We start from the raw sequence: 22,461 nt of genomic DNA on the forward strand, positions 1-22,461 counted from the left end.
CCTCTAAAGCCATTTTTGAAACAAATAATGTTCATTTTGGTGTTACATTTTGGAAGGAATTAACTTTTTACTTATGTTAAAACTATACCATTTAACTGGCTGTGTTTACAATTGTGTTATTAAAACAATGTTCTTCAGTACTTTGATATAGTGTATTAACATGATAATATATAATGTACAATTGAACACTGATGCTTTACCTTTTTTAAAAATATTTTTTTACTACAAGACAAAATGATGACTGATTTTTAAAGTCTGACATTTTGCAGTGCATAAATAAAATATTGTTAAGCATCTACACTCTTTCATGGCTTTCAATTTTTATATAATTAGCAGAAAATGTTTAGCCACTAATTTTGAGGTCATTTCAGTAGATGTTACATTGCAAGAACTTTTGAGTGGTAGTGTGAAAGATACTGTGCCTTTAGTGAGAAACCTGGGACATGGTTTCAGCCTTGACCATTTCGTTTGCTTCAGAAAAGGAAGACTTAAAACTTGGTCTGCTTGCCTCTTGCGGTTTCAGCAGACATAGTCTAAAAACATACATTATACATGGTTTTGCCAGTAACAAGTGCTAAGTACAGAATGTTGGTATGTATGCGATAGTAGAAATGTACCCATTCTGTTTAATGTAAACCAAATAAACGTCCACAAATTGACCCACATCGGGTTTTTCTGGAACAGGACAGTTAAGAATAAGATAATTGTCGAGAACAACCAATTTTAAAATGTTTATTTATTATTAGCTTTATTGTATCCCAACACATCTCACCTCATTGTCCCAGTATACATTGCTACACTGAGACTGACCAACAGCAACCTCTGTCGATCAGCAGCTGGAGCTAGCTTACTGAACGCTTGGATTGGCCGGTTCGATGGGGTTGGGGAGCGCAGCCCTCTTTCCACTCTTCTACCAAGGTTCCTTCATTGGATTGACCAGCTGTCAGGTTGAACCCAAACCTGCCTCCTTTTAGTGGTGTTTGTCTGGATCGCAACACAATAGCCGGGGGAGAGCCTCCCCCTGTAAGCTCCAATTGGCTGAACTCAACCTTGGCGGTTTCTGATTGGTCCAATGAAGAAACACCAAGGTAGGTTGCCTAGTGATCCCGAGGAAGCTGATGTGTTATTCCTTCTCTGCAGCGAAGAATCAGGAAGTTTGTGCTCTCTCGGTGGCTGGGAAGTTTTTCACCTACTAGGACGGGGGTGGGGGACGGGGGCGGGGGACAGGTGTTCTCCCAAAGTAGACCGCCAGCTGCAGCCTCCCTCGGGCCGTAACCCAAGAGTAACGTCAGGTAAGCAACTGGGGAAATGCATTTTCTAACATCCAAAAACCCCCTCCAAATTTTTTATTTTATGGGAAGAGGGAGGTTTTTACTTATTTATTTTGGCCCCCCTTTTTTTTCTAATAGGATTTTTAACTAGTAAATATCCTGGGGGGTGGGGATTCATTACTCAAAGAAAATCCCACTTTATCCCCCTCGAAGATTTAAAGTTTCTTGGAATGGGTTAGGAAATAAGCCCTATTCACAGCGCCAGATAGGGTTACGGCCGTAAGCATTTTATTTCCTGGCTCTCTTCGTCCTTCACTCTTTCCACCTCCAACCAAGAATTATATTTGAAATGCAGCCCTGTATTTACAAAAGAGTCTTTTGTAAGTCACTTAATTTGTATTTCTATTTTAAATGTTCACATGCATTTCTGAGTATACATTTTAATCAGTATATATTTATTGAGCAGTTAACAACGTTAAAGACATTGTGCTAGTTGCTATGGAGAATTAAAAAAACCTAAGAAGACAATATCCCTGCCCTCAAGAAGTTTACAGTTGAGAGACAGCCAGACTATAATAAATTCTTTAAGTAAGTATAAAGTTTTGTGAAAGTACAGCTGAGGGAGAGACCAGTTCTGGCCATGGGACATGGGTAATGGAGGAGACTCACTTAAGCCTTGACTGTGAGTCCTCAAATGGTCTTTGAAGGGGAAAGGGATAGAACCCAGCATGTACAGAGGAGCAGAGGTGAGAGGCATGCCACGTGTTTGAGAAATTGTTTGTTCACAGTATGTAATTGGAAGTAATGGGAAATTATTGCGAGAAGGTAGAGTGGGATCCAGTCACAGAGGTTCTGAATGCATTCTTTTTTTTCTTCTTCTTTTTTTAATCCTCACTCAGGGATATGTTTTACTGATTTCAGAGACAGGAAGGGAAAGAGTGAGAGAGAAACATCGATTGCCTCCCTTAAGTGCCCCCACTGGGGATTGAACCTGCAGCCTCTCTGCATGGGACGACACTCCAACCAATGAAGCCACACTGGCCAGGGCTTGAACGCATTCTTTTGATGTTGCAAAATATATCCTTTTAATAATTGCTGATTAAAAATATTTATTGTAGCCCTGGCCAGTTTTCTTAGTGATTATAGCGTCCGCCTAACCACTGAGAAAGGACTGAAGGGTTGCGGGTTCGATTCCCTGCCAAGGGCACGTAGCTCTGTTACAGGTTCCCTGTCCCTGGGGGGCTGGGGTGGGGGGCACATGTGGGAGGCAACCAATCGATGTATGTCTCTCTGTCTCTCCCCTCACTCCTCTCCCATTCTCTCTACAAATCAATGGAAAAAATATCTTTATATCATCAACTGGCTTTTAGATTATCTCAAAGTAAGCTAACTTAAACAATCACAGATCACAATGCAATTTCTTCTGAGTTTAGATTTTTAAAACAACTGTAGTGCTTGGTATAAAAGGTACTGTGCTTTGATTTTTTTTTAATTGAGAATTTGCTAATCTTTTAACATTCTCTTGCCAGTATTTTTTTGTTGGCAGCTGTTATAAATTATTTTATGCATATTTGGGCTGGATGCTCACAATTTTTTTCTGTCCCATATTATTTAACTTGGGGAGGATCCATTTTGTGAAAGAGGAGTCACAGTGATAGACAGTCACTCCTGGGTTATAGATTATGCACAAGGAATCAACAGATTTAAAATATGATAATTTCTACTGGACTTTAAAATTACTGATTTGATTTCTTGCCAGTGCCTTGTGTACTTAAGCTATACATTTTGGAAAGATATTGTGTTATGTTACCCACTTAATTTTTCTTATCGTTACTCCTTTCTCTAAATTTATAAATATTTCTTATTCATATACATTTTTAGTATTCATGTATGTGTATCTATATGTGTTTTTTTACATAAGCACACATATAGATATTTTTTCATCACCCTTCCAGAAACAGTTCAGAATGACCACTTTAACTCACCGCGCCCGTCGCATGGAAGTAGGCAAGAACTCTGAAAAGAAGGTAGAAAGTGAGGAAGACACTAATCAAGACAGGAACCCAGACAATGAAGACTCTGGAGACTCTAAGGATATTCGCCTCACCCTTATGGAAGAAGTATTGCTCCTGGGACTAAAAGATAAAGAGGTAATGTAGTCGGGTTGGCTAGGCCATGCCAAAGACTTAAATACTGAAATGTTTTTAGGAAGTAATAGAATAGAATATTTTGATTACTGTTAAGTTGGCCTTAGAATTATGCTGTAGACATCTGAGTGGGGAATGGGGAGTTTTGGAGGGTAGCTGATACTTGGAAGGTAAAATCCAGAAGTGTAATTACTTAAAGTGTAATTTAATTACAAAATTATTCCAGAATTTTAGAGAATACATGAGAGGATATAACACAGTGTAAAATTTTTGTACTTATAGTTTCCCAAGTGAGAATGATGCTGAAATAACCTCTTATTGAATTAAGAGAGAAGGCCCAGCGTTGGCTGGGTGGTTCAACTGGTTGAAGCATCACCCCCTACACCAAAAGGTTGTGGGTTCTATTCCATTCAGGGCACATACCTAGGTTGCAGGTTCCATCCCGGGTCGGGGCGCATTCGGGAGTCGTCTATTGATGTTTTTTTCTCTCTCTCCCTTTCTCTCTCTCTAAGGTTAATTAAAAAAATATATATATATATCCTCAGGTGAGGATTTAAAAAAAAGGTCCAATAAATGAAAAAGCAAAGCTGACTCTCCAAAAGAATGTCAGAGTATAATGTTATAACTTTGAATTTCCTAACTTTCTCAGGTCACCATCATGTGATTTTAAATGACTTTTTAATAGACTGGTGTTGGGTTTCGAAAATAATAATAATGTTGGAGTAGGCCTGAAGATTAGGTGGTATAAGTACTGTTTTGAGATGTTTACACAGTGCAGAAGAAATATTCACTGACTATAGAGGTAGAGATATTAGAACTAAAAAACTATTTTGTTTTAGTTTTGAATATAAATTATTAATTTCCTGCTGACCCTGGATACTAGAATTTTTGCTTTTGTCCTGTACAGAAACTTCCTTTGGACTTGTCTTTGTATGTTTTATTTATAATAGTTGATATAAACTTAAGGAAATAGAATTAAGAAAATAAAGGAGCTCACCCTATCCAGTTTTGCTCAGTGGTTAGAGCTTTGGCCTGTGGACTGAAGGGTATCGGGTTCAGTTCCTACCAAGGGCACATACTTTGGTTGCAGGCTCGATCCCCAGCCCTGGTTGGGGTGCGTGCAGGAGGCAACCAATTGATGTTTTTTTCTCTCTCTCTCCATTCTACTCTCTGAAAAGCAATGGAAAAATATCCTCAGGTGAAGATTTAAATAAATAAATAAATAGGAGCTCATTTAGAGCTATAATCATAGTGGGTACTCAACATATTGGTGAGATGCTGTGCAAAGATGGGCAAATGATAATTGCCTTTTAAATTTTATTTTTGAGTATGGTAAATTAAGTTTTTAATTTTTGTCTCAAGAAGAATAAAAAAGGATAAATCCTTAGGTACAAGTAAATAGGAGAGGTCAAGCCTTTGGATATGTTAAAGTAGTAGTAGTAGTAGCAATAGTTTTTCAAAATGTCAGTTACATAACTATGTCTAAAAATGTTACATTGATTTCCAGCTCTACTTATTTTCTTCTCATCTCCCAATGTACTTGTAGATTTATTTAATCAATATTTAGTGTGATTGGAGACATCCATTCTGTGCTTAGCATTATGCAAATACTAAAGTAAATATAAAGTAAATATAAAATAGTATATATGGTCCCTTGCCCCAAGAAATTTGTATTCTAGGTTGGGAGACAAGATATGCATACTTAAGTTAAATAACCCAAAGGTCCATCAACAGTAGAACGGATAAAAATGATGTCTATTTCTTTAAATGACTATAAGTATATTTTTAGAATGAAAATGAACATTGTTACAAAACATGTAAAATTCTCATGTAATGTTCAGTAAAGGAATCCAGACACAAAAGAATACATACTATATGATTCTATGTATATAAAATTCAAAAAACTATAGTATTTGGGGTTGCATGTTATAAATGGTAAAATTATAAAGAACAGCAGGAAAGGGATTATCATAGTTTTTAGGATAGTGGTTACATTTTTGTGGGCCAAGGGGGAGGGAAGTTTTAGTGATTAGAAAAGAGAATGGGGGGCTTTCTGGGTACTAACATACTAAATATGTTTCTGTACTTGTGGGAGGTTTCATGGATATTGACTTAAGGATAATTCATTGTTTTTCTCTTTTGTGTACTCTTCTGTGTATGTGTTATATTTCACAATTCAAAAGATTTTTAAAGAAGTAAAAAAAGCAAAATTTTCCATGTTAGAACAGTAAGAACCGAGAGAGTTGGAGGAGAGATCATCATGGGTTGAAATAATCTGGGGAAGAATAGAGGGGAGTAAAGCAAGCTGGGCCTTTAAGAATGGGTAGGTCTAATAGAAATGGAGAGAAGGGAATACATTGTGGATGAGGGAACCTGAGTAAGCAAAGGTATCATGAACTTGATAAGTTTGGGAGATAACTGACTAACCAGTAGGATTAAAGTAGGTTGTGTTCTTGGAGGATAATGAGAATCAAAAGTGGCATATTAGATTCAGAGTATGGAGGATTCTGAGTTCTAGGCTGAGACATTGAGACTCTTACTGTCATCTCTTTTCATCCCTTTTTTAAGCAAAAGAGGATTAGCCTAATGAAAACAGCAAAGCTCATTTCATTTTTGTGTCCAAATTAAGGACTTAGTGATATTTTTGCTTTATTTCTGAGTATATGTTTTGCTATGTATATTATTTCTTTTTCTTTCTTTTTTTATCCTCACTCGAGGATATTTTTCCATTGCTTTTCAGAGAGAGTGGAAGGGGATGGAGGGAGCGAGGGAGAGAGAGAGAGAGAGAGAGAGAGAGAAACATCGTTTGGTTTCCTCCCACACACACCCCGATGTGAGAGACACATTGATTAGTTGCACATGCCCTTGACCGGAATCGGACCTGGGACCCTTCAATCTGCAGGCCGAGGCTCTAACCACTGAGCAAAACCAGCTATGGCATGGATAGTATTTTTTAACTCTTTTTTTGCAAAGCTTTCTCCTAGTAATGCCATTTATTGAATACTTACTATGCACTGGGACAGAAAAGCTTCTCATCATATTTTTCATGTCACTGGAGTAAAAGTTGACAAGAAGTATTATTCATTGGAATTATGAAAATATATTTTCATTCATTTGGTCACCAAAAATTTATTGAATGTCTCATACTGTCAAGTGCTGGATATTGAAAGAGAGCAAGACAATAGTTCCTGCTTTTGAGATCATTTCGTCTATGACATGGGAGTGGCTGGAGAGGTGGGGGGGGGTGGGAAAGTCAGCAGACCATTGCAGTATGGCGTGATATGTGCTATGTTCTTGGTACTGAAGGAATGAAGAGGAAAGAACCTAACTCAGGTGAATGGTGGAAAGTGGTAGTAGGAGAGGGAAGAAGAGATATTGGGAGACTTCTGGGTGGTGATAAATCTTAACCTGAATTCTGAAGAATAGCAAGAGTTAGTCTGTGAAGAGAGACAGGTTGTAGGAAAAAAAGAACATCAGTTGGATGTTTGTGATAATTTCAGTGATTTGCAACTGGAATAACCACCAATATTTGAAAACATCCTATTTGTTTTAAATAAACTCAGGTGTTTTGAAATTTAAGTACCAGAGTTGTCCATGCAATTATATGTTTTATTGTTTAATTTTTCTAAAATTGTGAAATGTAGCATATCTAGAAAAGTGTATAAAACACTTATGTACAATTTAACAAGTAATTTTAAAGTAAACACTCATGTAACCACCACCAGTAGAGTGCAATCAGCATCCCAGAGGCAGCCTCTTGTGCCTTTCTCTAAGCTCCTGCTGCCCTTCCTCCCTGTGGTTTTATATGTGTATATGTCCCAGAACAAAATATTTTAGTTTTGCCTGTTTTTAAACTTTATGTTATTGGGTTAATACTGTTATGTATCTTTTTATTTAGTATGATGTTTGAGATTCATCCATGTTGTTGCATGTAATTTAATTTAATTCAGTTCACTGCAATATAGTATTTTGTTATGTGAATATATCACCATTCATTCTACTGGCTAGTGGACCTTCAGGAGTCCATTATCAACAGTGCTGCTAAGAATATTTCAGTACTTATCAGTTATGTTCTTTCAAACAATGCCACTATTCATACATATAGAAAAATGATAAAGCAGACTGGATAAAACTTTTATCTTAAATTATAAAGCATGTTAATGCTAAGCTTTTTCAAGCTACTAATGATTTTCCACTGGGTATAATTCACTCATTATAATTTATTAGCAACGGGAAACTAGAAATTAAAGCTTTTTTAAGCTGGTAAAAAAAAAATTTTAGCAAACTAATCAAGATATTTTATTTTTTTAATTTTAATTTTATTTTTTTAATCCTCACCCGAGTTTATTTTTTCCATTGCTTTTTCAGAGGGTGGAAGAGAGAGAAACATTGACATGAGAGAGACACATCAGTTGGTTGCCTCCTGCACACTCCCCAACCTGGGCCAGGGATCGAGCCTGCAACCAGTCAATACATTTTTAAAAATCAGCAAGTCAGTACACAACTTGTCAGTGAATGGCTATAGATAGAGAAAATGCTACTCTTTGAAAGTTTCTCAGTTCTAAAACATTTTGTTAAAATTAAAAATTGAAAGTTTAATTTAGATCACTACCTGACCTTTTAGTTTCCTGATTGAACAAAGTAGTTATTGCTGACAAGTGTGAATAGGGCAAGTGTATCAGAAGGACTCGTTTGTCAGGTTTTGTGGTTTTTATTACCATAAACTGTTAAAAAAGAACTTCTGTTTTGTTTTTATTATATCCAGTCAAATAACCCCAAAGAATTATTTCCTTTTGATAGAAAAGGAAATAAACTGAAAGACCAAAGTCCTATTTTAACAATAGGAAAATATAGTTTAAACTGTTTCATCGAGAGCCTCCCTTTCCCTCTACCTTCCAACCGCCTAATGCACACTATTCTGAAATATCTGGAATCGAGATTATGTCAGAAATGACCCAATTAAATTTAGACCTTTGGCTGTTACCACTGAGCCTGTAAACTTGTTGTGAGCCATTTAGTTTCTTGTTTCCTTCATATGTTGTTTGTATAACTTAGAGTGTTCAAAACATTTTGCACTTCCTCTTCTTGATCTTGCTAGGCAAATATTTTCCTCGCTTTAAAGGAGTCAAAGTTAAATGGTTAAATGGCCAAGAAGTAGTGGAATTTATGTTGAAACTGACTGAAGTCAAAAAAAGACATGCTTGCAAGACGAGTACCACATATTTTTTGCTAAGCAAAGAGAATTATTCAGGATTGTTAATTGCTTAGTGTGACCCCAAGAATTCCCTCTCCTTAAAGCTTAAGACCAAATGAATTGACAAGGTTTTCTCGCTCCCTCCCACTCTCTCTGAAAAGCAATGGAAGAAATGTCCTTGAGTAAGGATAAAAAAATAAAAATTTAAAAAATTTAAAAAGAGGTGTTGTGATCATGTTTTCTTAAACACAAGATTCCATTTTATACAATATCCAATTGACACCCTGTTATAAAAGATGATGAAATTACCATTCTCAGTTTCTCCTACCTCTACTCTCCACCATTTTATGAAAGTTTATAATGTATACATACATTCTATTCCATAATTTTCACACACTGATGTTCTATAAAGGAGAGCCTCAAAATTGAGGTTGGGGAAGAAACAGATGGGAAGATTGGTGGGTAGGAGACAAGATATGTGTATTATGTTTATAAATAAAAATCTGGTTTTATATACACCCAAATAATAGTAGAATGATGGAATTTATGAGTAATTTTTATTTTATTTTTTTATTCTTTTTTCTTTCCAAATTTCTAAAATATATGTATACTATTTAATCAGGGAGAAAAAGCTATTTGAAAATAAAAGCTGTATCTGCATTTACCTAGTTTTGCTCTTCTGAGGTGTGAGCATACCATAATTAACTTTGTTTCTAAATCTATTTTAATTTGAGGAGTTGCAGGGTAATAGATTTAGAGCCCTAGGCTTGTTTCCAGGTTTTTAACTTCCCTCCCCCTTCTCAACTCTCTCTTTTCTTCTCTTTGTATAGTGGGTAGCAATGAAAGTTCCATTCTCATAAATAACAGATTGTGGAAAAAGAAAGGCATATAAGTTACTGTGTTTAGTGCTACAAATCAATCTTAAATTTTTTTAGAGTATAAAAAGTAAGGATATGTGACGTGTGTTTTAATCTATGGCTGTCAGAGTGAACTAAAGAGAAAAATGTAATCCCTATTTATTTATACACCAAACTCTGAAGATACGGTTATAATAAAATAAATATTATTTACTGCCTTTTAAAATATTTTTTGTTTTGCAAATTGAGTTATTTAAATTTCTTATTTACTTGGACTTTTGTTCCTTATGACCAGAATATCTTGTTTGAGGGAAGAAAGAGAAGAGGGGGAAAAATGTATAGAACTTTCATATTTCCTTCTTACAATCTGAGGTAATAGGATGAAAAATATAACTAACAATGACATCATTCAGAATTGCTTATTCTGACATTAATGATGTCAAGTTACTATTTTTTTATGGTATCCCAAATCTTTAGGAGTGAGCTTTCTACAGTATTAAACATTAGAATAAGAAAGTCTTAGATAAGATTTGAAAAAGCTTCTAGAAGACACAGTAAGAGTCCTTCTCTCTTGGAAAGTGAGGCAATTTTAATGTCAAATCTTCAGGTTTGGGGGAGGGAAGAATTTTTTTCTGAGATTTTTTTTTCCCCTAAAAAAGTGATATAATTTGTAGATAATTTGGAAAAAATTGAAAATCATTTTAAAAATTAGAAAACCATTTTTTAAAGTATTTTACATAATTGTGGTAACCTTGAATACACAATTATATATTTAGCTGCTTTTCATTTGACTTTATAATAAGGATTTTCTGACATTTTTTAAAACTCCTTATACGCATTAAAAACAATGCTTTAAGTTTCTTTGCTTTTTTCCTCTTTTTACCTCAAGCAGGCAACTTTAAAATTTTTAACCTTCAGGGTTGTTTTAAGGTTTATCTTCAAGGAAGTTTGAATAAAGAATACTTGACTAGGCAGAAATTTGTCATAAGGTATTGACTGTCAGAATTTATTGAAATCTCATTGCCCTGCCTTTTACAAGAGCAAAACGATGTTATCAAAAATTCAAATATGTATAATCTTCGACTCAAAAATTTCTTCTAGGAATTTATTCAACCAATATACAAATGAATATTTCTTTTATTTATTCTAGAGAGACAAAGGGGGAAAGACAGTTTTTCTCTCTTTTTTCCCCATGTAGATGAAATAATTAAATTTAATGATTGAATGGTAAACTTTAGCATGTATGTGCTAGATCATCCTGTATACTAAAGCATTGGCCCTTTAACACAGAACCTTTATTATAGATTGTTTGAGAATTCCCCAAGGCAGGTAGATATATTTAGAGGGAAGTGGACCTTAGAATTATAATTATTTTAAAAAACTCTACATGTGTACTTTCATGCTTTTTTTCATTATGATATATGACAATAAAAAGAAAGTTTAAAAACTCATTTGAAGAGTTTTGTGTGTTATGAGCTACTGTGATGGGAAAGGGTAATATTAAAAAACATACAGTTTCTAGATCCTGGTCTTTATTGTTTCTTTATTTACAATGCTTCTCAGTTCTGTTGACAATCTGACATCACTGTCACTGAAACAAAAGCTGTATGGTTAGGAAGAAATGAGAAAGCAAAGGAAAACTTTCCTCTAATTGCTTTAATACCAGCTGAAATGTTTGCACACCTGTTGATACAGTCAGCAGGATTATATAAAAGTTATGGCCGTAAATTATTTATTCTGACATAAGTTATAGTTTAACCTTAATTAGGCTGCTAAATTGTTTAAAACCAAGTATTAATCTTAAAAAAAAACTTACTTTATCCTCAAAGAGGAGTTACAAATACAACTCTTGTAACCATGAGGCAGGCAGTGGAGGGAAATAATCTCAGCTTTGAGTCTCAAATCAGGCCCTCAGGAAATTTAGATATGTCTAAGGATGTTTATGGTTCAAGCTGAGCTTTTAACATATTTCAATCATAAATGTATGCTTTCAAGAAACATTTATTGGGAAATACTATGTATCAGTGAGATACTCTCTCCTTAAGGAATTTATAGTCTTCTGAGGGCAATGTGATATAATAAATGATAGGGGAGAAGTATATATACTTAGGCACACCCAGGTGAGGTACCTAACCCAGAGGGTGGGGTGGAGGGAAAGACAATGTTAGAGAAGGTTACGTGGAAGATGTGAGTCCTATACGCAATCCTTAAGAAGAAAGGGGAGTAGGAAAAATAAATGTATGGGTTCTTCTAGACAGAAAGAACTTGGTGTGCAAAGGCCAGTAGGCAAAAATGACACATTAAGAGTACTTAAAATAGTTTTAGAAAGATAGAGCATAGTGCTCTTGGGGAAAGAGGCCAGAAAGAGAATAGTAAGCAGCCTCCTAGTTTGGGTGCTAAAGAGTAAACCCTCAATTTTGTGGACCTCAATTTAATGGACTTCAGATTTAACCGGATTTAATGGACAAAATTTCTGGTCCATATGTCATATGTGAAAATTATCACGCTGTTAATTTAAAAATGCTTTTAACCAAGATTTGCTCATAATTAAATTATTTTTTATTAACTCACTGTTATTTTTAACAAACTTTAGCGAATAGGCCATATGTTGGAAAATACATTGTAGTAATTTCGCCAACATAAATAAATACTACATATCTACAACTGTAGTCTACCTATAATCTATTTATATTTAAATCCAAGAGTCCTCACTCGTTAATAATGTTTGGTAAATGATTAGCACGTGATCAAACCACAAGGATCACGGTAATTGGTTCTGTTGTGGTGGTTGTGACTTTCTGCAGCAGTTTTAACACTGGCAGCGGATGTTCCAACATGTGCTAAGCCATGCCCCAGCCGAGTACATTTGTTTATTCTTGGTGGCTAGTGAATGCACACATTTACTAGACCTATTCAGTATAAATTTAAAATTACTGTAATACATATAGAAAACTTTTCTGTAAAATTAAACTTTTCATACATGCTTAATTTTAATTACACAAACGTGGCTACATAAGTAAAAACAGATTAATTTGTCAATTTTTTAACAGGTATTCAGAAAACTTACTTTATTATATAATGGACTTTCAGCTTTAACGGACACCCCCTCTCCTGAATTATTCCATTATATCAAGGTTTTACTGTACTAAGGAATTTGGTCTGAGAGGAGTATTTAAGAAAATTTTAAGCAGGGGGGAAGGGAGTTATATAATTAGATTTGAGCTTAAAGATCATCTTGGATAGAGGAAGAGTGGAATTGGAAACCCCCTACCTCTGGCAGTATAGTGGTCAGAAATTAAGTCTTGAGTAAACTTAATTTTAAACCTGTAATGGAAAGTAAAGGAAATCTTCAGGGCTACCAAACAAACACCAAAATTAAAATCCTAGAGGTAAGCAATAAAGAAACTAATTTGCCCTCAGACAAATTGCCAGATCAGTTCAGAGATTCAGGAATAAACCTTGGGGTTGAGATAAAAGCAGGAAACTAGATATATAAATATGGTCCCAGTTGTGTGACATTCCCCCAAACTTCTCATGCCCAACTCTCAGCAAAAGCAAATGCGGATCTTCCTCTCTGGAGGAAGACATCCTCAATTAGGTCTCCACAATCTTGTAGATTCACAAAAAATTAAATATAGACCTCTTAATCAAATATCATCAGGCATACAAAGAATCAAACATCCATGAGAAAGAATCAGGAAAAATGAGAAATAATAGCTCATTCAAGGACCTCAGATCAGACAATAAAATATCTGTGACATTTTTTAAAGAAATCAAATGTGCAACAAAAAGAAATGATCACAAATGACCAGGCAAATGTAAAAAATAACTACATTGAATTTTAGAAATGAAAAATAGTTGGAATCAAAATCTCAGGGTTAGTTTAACATATTAAATACAGATGGCGAGAGTAAATTGCAAGCCAGATATGAAATGACTCTTCAGAAAGCAGTATAGAGACAAAAGAAATGGAAAATATAAAAGAGAGGTTAAAAGACATGGGGTTTAAAGAAGTTAAAAGGCTTTCCAGAAAGAAAGTGTAAAGAAAATAGAAGAAAGCCAAAATTCTTAGAGATAAGAACTGAGAATTTTTAAGACCTAAGAAATGAACCTACAGATATAGGAAGCATATCCCAAATAAGATAGGTAAATTCACACACAGTCATTTTGTAGTCAAACTGCAAAACAGCAAGAGAGAAGATCTTAAAGGACCAAAGAAAAAAGGCAAATCACCCACAAAGAAACCACAAGCAATAAAGGTGATAGATTTCTCACTTGCACAATGAGAAAGCTAGAAGAGGAAGACATATCTTTAATGTGATAGAGCAAACTATCAAGCTAGAATTTTATATCCAGAGAAACTGTCTTTCAAGAACGATGGTAAAATAAAGACATTTCAGATAAACAAAATAGAGTTTGCCTCCAACAGACATTCACTTTAGGAAATTCTACTTTAGGAAGAAGGAAAATGGTACCAGAAAGGAGGTCTGAGATGCGAGAAGGAATGGTGAGCAAGGAAATTGGTAAGCATCTGAGTAAATCTAAACAAGTGCTACCTGTGTAAAGTAATGATGCTGCTAATAATGTCTGATTTGTGAGGTTAAAAAAGGATAAAATACTGGTCAACTAAGACAGTGGTTAATATATTGACTCATTTAAAAAATAAATTTGATCTTGTGTTAATTTCAAATTGCCATGCATGTTAAAATGTCAAGGGTAACTTTTTAGTTATTTATCTTTATTGAAAGTATTACAGATGTTCTCTTTTTCCCCCAATGTCCCCTTCCACCCCGCCCCTCACCCCTCCCCATAAGGGTTCCTGACTACTCTAGCCCAAAAGTGACTTATAACTTGAAAAACTATCATCTGAACCTAACTTAACAACAGTCATTTATGCCTGTCTCTTCTGCTTTTACAACTGAGCTTTTATTTAAATATTACATTATCACAGAATTTTGCTGAAGTTTGCATGGTCTTTCCAGCTAGATTTTTAGCTCTTTAAGACAGTGGCTGTTTCATACATGTCTTTGTATCCTCTGTAGCACCTAGGGAAGGGAAACTAACATTTAAGTGCCTACTAAATGCTTTCTTGTATATAACATCTCACTTATTCCTCACAGCAAACTTATAAAGATAGATATTAGTGTCCCCGTTTTACAAATGAGGACATTGCACTTGAAAAAGGTTAAGTCACATACCCAGGGAACTTAACTAGTCAGTGGCAGAGCTGGGTCAACTACACCACCCATCAAAATAGCTTGTATCATTAATTCATATTGTGGAGGAGTAAAAGACTCAGATGGTTTGTGCATTTTTCTATTGACTTATTTGTATCCTACTCTGAAATTTGGAGTGTCATGGAAACAAATTTCAAAGAAACCCAAATTCTTCTCAAAAATTAAAGTTTGACGTGCCAGTTATTAACTAACAGCCAAATACACAGAGAACTTAAAGTCAGACAGAAAATCGTATAGGGTGGGGTAGATTAAGGGAATTAAAGAGTCTTTTATTCTATACTTTGAATTCATGAATTATGACGTGAAATGAATCACAGCAGAGTGTACCATTCTTAGGGTGCTTGCTGCAAGTCCATACCCTTTCAGAACATTCTTTCTCTTCTCTTTTCCCTTTTTAGGGTTACACATCTTTCTGGAATGACTGCATATCATCTGGCCTGCGAGGGGGCATCCTGATAGAGCTGGCCATGAGGGGTCGAATCTATCTGGAACCCCCCACCATGCGTAAGAAGCGACTACTAGACAGAAAGGTACAGCATCCTCTGAACATTCTCTGAGCTTATGAAAGGGCAGGTGTCAGTGGTCCATTTTGGAGGAATAGAAGATTTGAGTAGTGAGACAAGATCAATATCACTGACTCAGCTGTCCCATGGTCTAATAGGTTTATTCTGTATCAGAGGGAGAAATGCAAGGATCCATAGTCGTTAAAGAGTTACAAGAGATTCATGCTTTTGTCCTGCATTTTTATGCAGGAAAATCACACTTAGGATGCTATTGATTATTTCTCCCTCTGTAGCTATAGCTCTGACATGAAAGAGAGTATAGAGGATGTAGACATTCTCCTATATAATACTAGGGTGAGGTGCAATCTTTGCTGAACTCTGGTCATCCTCAGATAATCGTTAAATTTCTCTCCTTCCACATACTGCAAGTTCTTTGCAGCATGTGAGCCATGCTCCTGTCTCCATTTTCTTACTCCTTTTTCCACTCACAATTTCACTGTCACACTTAGCACTCTGAGCACTGAAACCACATTCATATGTGTCACCAGGTTCTTTTCTCTCTTTGTCTCTTTTAACCTGTATGTGGCATTAGACACTTGACCACCTCCTACTTGAAACTTTCTTCATTCTTGGCCTATGTTATGTTACATTCTCTTGCTTCCCTTTGCATAACTTCTATCCTTTTAAAGACATCATTTACCTTTACAGCTTCATCCGTTACCTCCATGATACTAACTGCTAAATCCTAGGCCTGTCTTCTTTTGCCACCCCCAGGAACATATTTATAACTATTGGCTAGGCATTTCAACTTGTCTATCCCATGTCAGTTAAAACCAAACTTAACTTTTCCCCCAAACTGGCGTATTTTCCTGATTTTCCTACCTTTATTAATTGTTTTACAAGTAGGTTTTCCAGACTAAAAGAATCATTATTGAATCTTTTCTCCATTATCACTTATATCCAGTTCGTCACTAGGGCCCACATCAGATGTTATTTGTCTCCCCACTATCACCCCATACTAGACTTTTCAACTTCTTAAGAACAGGGACAGTATATTACGCTGCTTTGCATTTTCTACAACATTTAACCAATAATGTATATATGGTATATTGAAAGATTTTTATTTGAATGAGTTGAATGAACCAGGATCCTTTATTTCTTCTTTTCTGAAAGGTACTGCTGAAGTCAGACAGCCCAACGGGTGACGTTCTACTGGATGAAACTCTCAAACACATCAAAGCCACTGAACCCACAGAAACTGTCCAGACATGGATAGAGCTACTCACCGGTAAGGTGGCTCAGATAATTCAGAAATCCCACACTTTATAATCTTTATCCTACTCTTAAGGTCAGAAAAAGAAGTACAGAAATTCAAGGGGCTGGATAAGGTATATACAGTTCACTGTTTAACTGTACTAATGAGGAACAGAAAAGGCATGATTAATTAATACCTAAAGTTTTCCAAAGCTTCACCTTACTTTCTGCCACCCTGTTTCATAAGCTCTTTAACAGTATTCTTCACAAATTTTAGCAGCTTTATTGATATATAATTCACATACCATACAGTTGACCCATTTACAGTATAAAATTAAATGGATTTTAGTGTATTCTCACAATTGTAAAACTATTCATCACAATCTTAAGTTTAGAACACTTTCATCACTCCCAAAATAAACCCCATACTCAGCAGTTTCCCCCACATTTCCCCCAACCCTCCTGCCCAGCTCTAGACACTCACATTTTGTCTTTATAGATTTGTTTATTCCATATATTTCATATAAATGGAATCATATAACTTAAGTGTTTTTTGTGACTGGCTTCTTAAGATAATGTGTTCACCCTAGCCGGTTTGGCTCAGTGGTTAGAGCGTTGGCCTGTGGCCTGAAGGATCATGGGTTTGGTTCTGGACAAGGGCACATACCTCGGTTGCAGGCTCACCCTGGTCAGGGTGCGTGTGGGAAGCAACCAGTTGATGTGTCTCTCTCACATCGATGTTTCTTTCTCTCTCTCTCTCTTTCTCCCTTCCACTCTCTCTGAAAAGCAATGGAAAAAATATCCTTGGGTGAGGATTAAAAAAAAAAAGGTAATGTGTTCAAGGTTCATCCATGTTGTGCAGCCTCTATCAATACTTCATTCCTTTTTTCTTTTTTAAGAGCAATTTAAAAAACTTTAATGTAAGTAACTAGAAACCTATGGCATAAAATTTTAGGAGAATCTTCATCAGGACATTTTGAGATCACAACCAATATCACCTTCTGGAACAATTTTCTAATGGAAATTTTTATTGAGATATTTGTAGATTCACATGCAGTTGTGAGAAATAATACAGAGAGATTTCTTATAGGCTGTGCGCAGAATCCCACACTGGTAACATTTTACGAAATTATAGTACAATATATGACAACCAGGATGTTGATACAATCCATTGATCTTATTAGAATTTCCCAGTTTTAACTTGACTCCTTTATATTGCTGAATATTTCATTGTGTGGATGTACCACCTTTGTTTATCCATTCATAAATTGATAGACATTTGGGTCATTTTCACTTTTTGGCTTTTATGAATAATGCTGTTATGAACATTCATGGACAAGTTTTTATGAAAAAGTATAGTTAACTTTTTTATTGTGGTAAGATACACAGAGCATAATATTTATTATTTTAACCATTTGTCAATATACAAATTCAGTAGCATTAAATACGTTCTCAGTATTGTGTAATCATTGCATCTGTCTGTACTCAGAGCTTTCTCATCATCCCAAACATCCCTTTTCTTGCCTCCCCTCATTCCCTGGCAACCTCTCATCTACTTTCTGGCTTTATAATTTGCCTTTATTAGGTAACTCATTTAAGTGAAATCATAATGTATGTCCTTCTATATTTGGCTTATATTACCAAGCATAGTATTTTCAAGGTCTATTCATGTTGTAGCATACATCAAAATCTTATTCCTTTTGCTGGCTAGATAATACTCCATTGTCTGTATACCACATTGTGTTTATTCATTTCATCTATTGATGGACACTTGGGTTGTTTCCACCTTTGGGCTATTGCAGATAATGCTGCTATGAACATTGGTATACAAATATCTGTTCAAGTTCCTGCTTTTTGTTCTTTTGGCTTTATACTTAGGAATAGAATTCCTGGATCATAAGATAGTTCTATGTTTTGAGAAACTGCCAAACTGTTTTCTACAGAGGCTGCACCCTTTTACATTTTCATTAGTCATACATGAGGATTTTTCCACATCCTCATCAACACTTATTATTTTCTTTCCTTTTTTTAAATTTTAGCCATCCTGGTAGGTGTAAAGTAGTATCTTATTGTGGTTTTGATTTGTGTTTCCCTAATGACTAATGATGGTGAGCATTTTTTCATGGGTTTATTGGCCATTTGTATATCTTCTTTGGAGAAATGTCTATTCAAGTCCTTACTCATTTTTAAATTGGGTTCTGTTGCTATTGTTGTTGTTTGAGTTTTGTCAGATTTGCAGATACTTTCATTCTATAGGTTGTCTTTTCACTTTCTTGATAGTAACCCTTGATGTATGAAAGTTCTTAATTTTGCTGAAATTCAGTTTATCTATTTTTTTCTCTCATGGCCTGAATTTTTGATGCCATATCCATGAAAACACTGTCCTTTCCCCATTGAATGGTCTTGGTAGCCCTATTAAAAATCAATTGACCATACATGTGAAGATTTATTTCTGGGCTGTCTATTCTATTGCATTGATGTATGTGTCTGTCCTTATGCCAGTACCATACTGTTTTACTTACTATAGCTTTGTAGTAAGTTTGAAATTGACTCTCCCAACTTTATTCTTCTTTTTCGAGATTGTTTCGGCTATTCTGAGTTCCTTGCAACTCCATATGAATTTGAAGACTGGCTTTTCCATTTCTGTGGCAAAGGCTGTTGGAATTTTGATAGAGATTGTGTTGAACATGATGATCTCTTGGGTGGTATTGACATTTTAACAGTGTTAAGTCTTCCTATTCATTAAAATGGAATGCCTGAGTGTTCCTTCTCTTCTGTCTCTTTGAAAGAGTTTGTGAGGGATTGGCATTAATTCTTCTTTAAATGTTTTGTAGAATTACCAGTAAAGCCATCTTGGCCACACTTTGTTTTGTGGGAAGTTTTAAATTCCTTATTCAGTCTATTCACTTGTTGTTGACTTATTCAGAATTTTCTCTTTCTTCTTGAGTCAATTTAGATAATTTGTGTGGTTTAAGGAACTTGTCCATTTCTTCTGTTATCTGATTTGTCGGTTGTATAGTATCCCCTTATTACCCTCTTGATTTCTTTAAGGTTGGTAGTGATGTCTCTCTCTCATTCCTAATTTTAGTCATTTGCGTCTTCTCTCTTTTTTCCTGGATCAGTCTAGGCTTGTCAGTTTTACTTACCTTTTCAATAAATCAAACCAACTTTTGATTTATTGATTTTGTCTATTGTTTTTATTTTCTCTATTTCCACTCTAATCATTATCATTTCCTTTCTTCTGCTTACTTTGGGTTTAGTGTGCTTTTTTCTTCTAGTTTTTTAAGGTACATTAGGTTATTGATTTGACATCTTTTTTAGAATAGTACTTGGAGTCATACATTTTCGTCTTGACACTGCTTTAAGCTGCATCTGATAAGTTTGGTATGTTGTGTTTCATTTTCATTCAACTCAGGGTATTTTTTAAATTTCCCTTGTGATTTCTTCTTTGACCCGTTGGTTATTTCAGAGTGTGTTGTTTAATTTCCATACATTTTTGAACTTTCCAAATTTCCTTCTATTAATAATTTTTAATTTAATTCCATCGTTGGATAGCACACTTTGTATATTTTTAGCCCTTTTAAATTTATTAAGGCTTGTTTTAAATTTATTGAGGCTTAGCATATGATTTCTCCTGGAGAATGTCCCATGTGCACCTGAGAAGAACGTCTGTTCTGCTGGTATAGGGTGGAATATTCTGTAAGATGTCTTGTTAGGTCTGGTTAGTTTATAGTGCTGTTCCAAGTTTTCTGTTTCTTTCCCCGTAGGCGAGACCTGGAACCCCTTCAAATTACAATACCAGCTGAGAAATGTAAGAGAGCGAATTGCAAAGAACCTAGTAGAGAAGGGCATTCTAACCACTGAGAAGCAGAATTTCCTCCTATTTGACATGACTACTCATCCAGTGACCAATACAACTGAGAAACAGCGACTAGTGAAAAAACTTCAAGATAGTGTTCTAGAGCGGTGGGTAAATGACCCTCAGCGTATGGACAAGCGAACACTAGCACTCCTTGTGCTAGCCCACTCCTCCGACGTGCTAGAAAATGTCTTCTCCTCTCTGACAGATGACAAGTATGATGTGGCAATGAATCGAGCCAAGGACCTAGTAGAACTGGACCCTGAAGTGGAGGGGACAAAGCACAGTGCCACAGAGATGATCTGGGCTGTGTTGGCAGCCTTCAATAAATCCTAAAGCCAGCAGGTGGGTTTCTCCTTTTCCCCCTGCTGGCCTGGTGACTCAGAGACACTATCGCTGAGTTTGGTGTGATGAGATGCTTTTCATCATTTTTCTTTTTTTCTCTTGAATCAGACTTGTGATTTGGGGAGAGCAACTTCAGGGCTTCTCCATACACCTTGACCTTTATGAGCAGGCTTTATGTCTCCCTATACCTCCATTCCAGGGGTGAATAAACTGGGTGAGCCCACACACCCCCAGTAAGCGTTTTCTCTCATTTCTTAGTTTACTTCCATCTAGTGTGCTTTTGGATAAGCAAGATTATTTAAGTGGGATTTGGTGTTCTCCAGCCACAGAATGTGAATGAGATGTAGAGCAACCATTTCTTACATTTTTAAAAGTCTGTTTTCTATCTCAAATACATGTCTTCAGTCTTTGTCTCTCAGACTCTGCTGGGCAATGTAGCTCACTGACGTAACTGCCTCTTGAATAAGGCTCAATGAAAACAGACCAGTTTTTGGAGCAGCTGTTCTCTGGGATTATATGTCCCACTAGTGATGTTCTCACTTTCTGGTTCTAAACTAATGAGAATACTCCAGATTCAATTACCCAGTTTGTGTAGCCCTAGCACCAGAAATACAGTCTACCCTCTTTCCTAGCATTATCCCTTTCCATCACTAGGACAGAAGGTCTATGAAAAAAGTATATCTCTCAGCCACCTCCTTCATGCAGTCAGCATTGCAATTCGTAAGGGAAGGAGGGGGTGTCAGAACTTCCACCCTTTAGCACCTGACTACCCTGATTCCTCCAGACAATTTTAAATCTCTCTGCTCTGATTGAATTGAGAGAGTTGTAAATTTCAGTTGCTGAATAGCAGCATCCTGAATCTAGATACTGTATTTACACTCCAGGTCTTCTTCTTCCCTGTTTTTGGCTTCCTGTATAAATTAATAGATTTTCCCTATATTTAAGTATTCTGGAAGTAGTTTTGTTTATATTTAATCCACAGATACCTTCCTAGTCATTAGTCTTTTCTCAACACAACCATCTTTCTAGCCAGATTTCTAAAATGTTTCTCCATTTAGTAGTAAGGGCAAAGAAAAGCTTATTAAGAAAAATCCTATTTGGAGGGTCAATTTAAAAAGCATGCTTTTTAAAAAAAATTTTCAAAAGCTTGCTGATATAAAGTTCAGTATTTGGGAATGGAAAGAGGACAGGCACCAACTTGTGTCAAGCATTTATTATGCTAATACTTGTAATGGATCCTGCCTTTTGACCATTACAGAGAAATAGACTGTTTAAGGGCTAATATAGGTAACTCAGAGCTGATATTAAGTCTTCCTGATCAGAAATAATTAAATGATTTGTAACTTCCATCTCCTTTCCAAACCTGTTTAGCCCCCCCAAAATTGCCCGACTCAATCCCCCCCCCCCCCACTTCAGGTATCACTTAGGTAACTAGAGAAATAAATTTTAACATGAAACAATTTCTCAATGTGAGGTTAAGTAGAGCTTTAGTCTGGTTCTCTAAAAATTCAAAAACCAGTCCATGTGTTGTCTCTACCTGACTTAGTTTTTCTTTCCATTTGAACAATTCAACATGAAATGAAACCAGGTTTTCCTGTGGAAAGTTTCAGCTTGATGGGGGGCATGGAAGTTGAGTTCTTTCTTGAAATGCTTGGTTATGTTTAGTTTTATATTGTATCTCAGTAAGATGAGGATGTCTTCAGTTTGAATCTGCACAATGTTCACTGCAAATCACCTTCTCATTTAAAGCATATGGCCTTCACATTTCTGTATAATAAAGATAATTATTGGCTC

General features: G+C 35.7%; 1 protein-coding gene across 2 annotated transcripts; it reads left to right on the forward strand.

Annotated features, from left to right (window-relative positions):
- The first annotated feature begins 1,108 nt into the window (after positions 1-1,108).
- GOLPH3L (golgi phosphoprotein 3 like) lies at positions 1,109-22,461 on the forward strand. Of its 2 annotated transcripts, none has more exons than XM_081122241.1 (5): positions 1,109-1,292; positions 3,227-3,421; positions 15,105-15,236; positions 16,383-16,497; positions 20,231-22,461. In XM_081122241.1, exons 2-5 carry the CDS (start codon positions 3,239-3,241, stop codon positions 20,656-20,658), a joined length of 858 nt encoding a protein of 285 aa, XP_080978367.1. In that variant the 5' UTR covers positions 1,109-1,292; positions 3,227-3,238; the 3' UTR covers positions 20,659-22,461. The 2 variants fall into 2 exon arrangements, with proteins under 2 accessions (XP_080978367.1, XP_080978368.1); XM_081122242.1 differs by having other exon boundaries at positions 1,225-1,292; positions 3,193-3,421.

Source organism: Miniopterus schreibersii, assembly GCF_964146895.1.
Source record: "Miniopterus schreibersii genome assembly, chromosome: 19".
Lineage (NCBI taxonomy): Eukaryota > Metazoa > Chordata > Mammalia > Chiroptera > Miniopteridae > Miniopterus > Miniopterus schreibersii.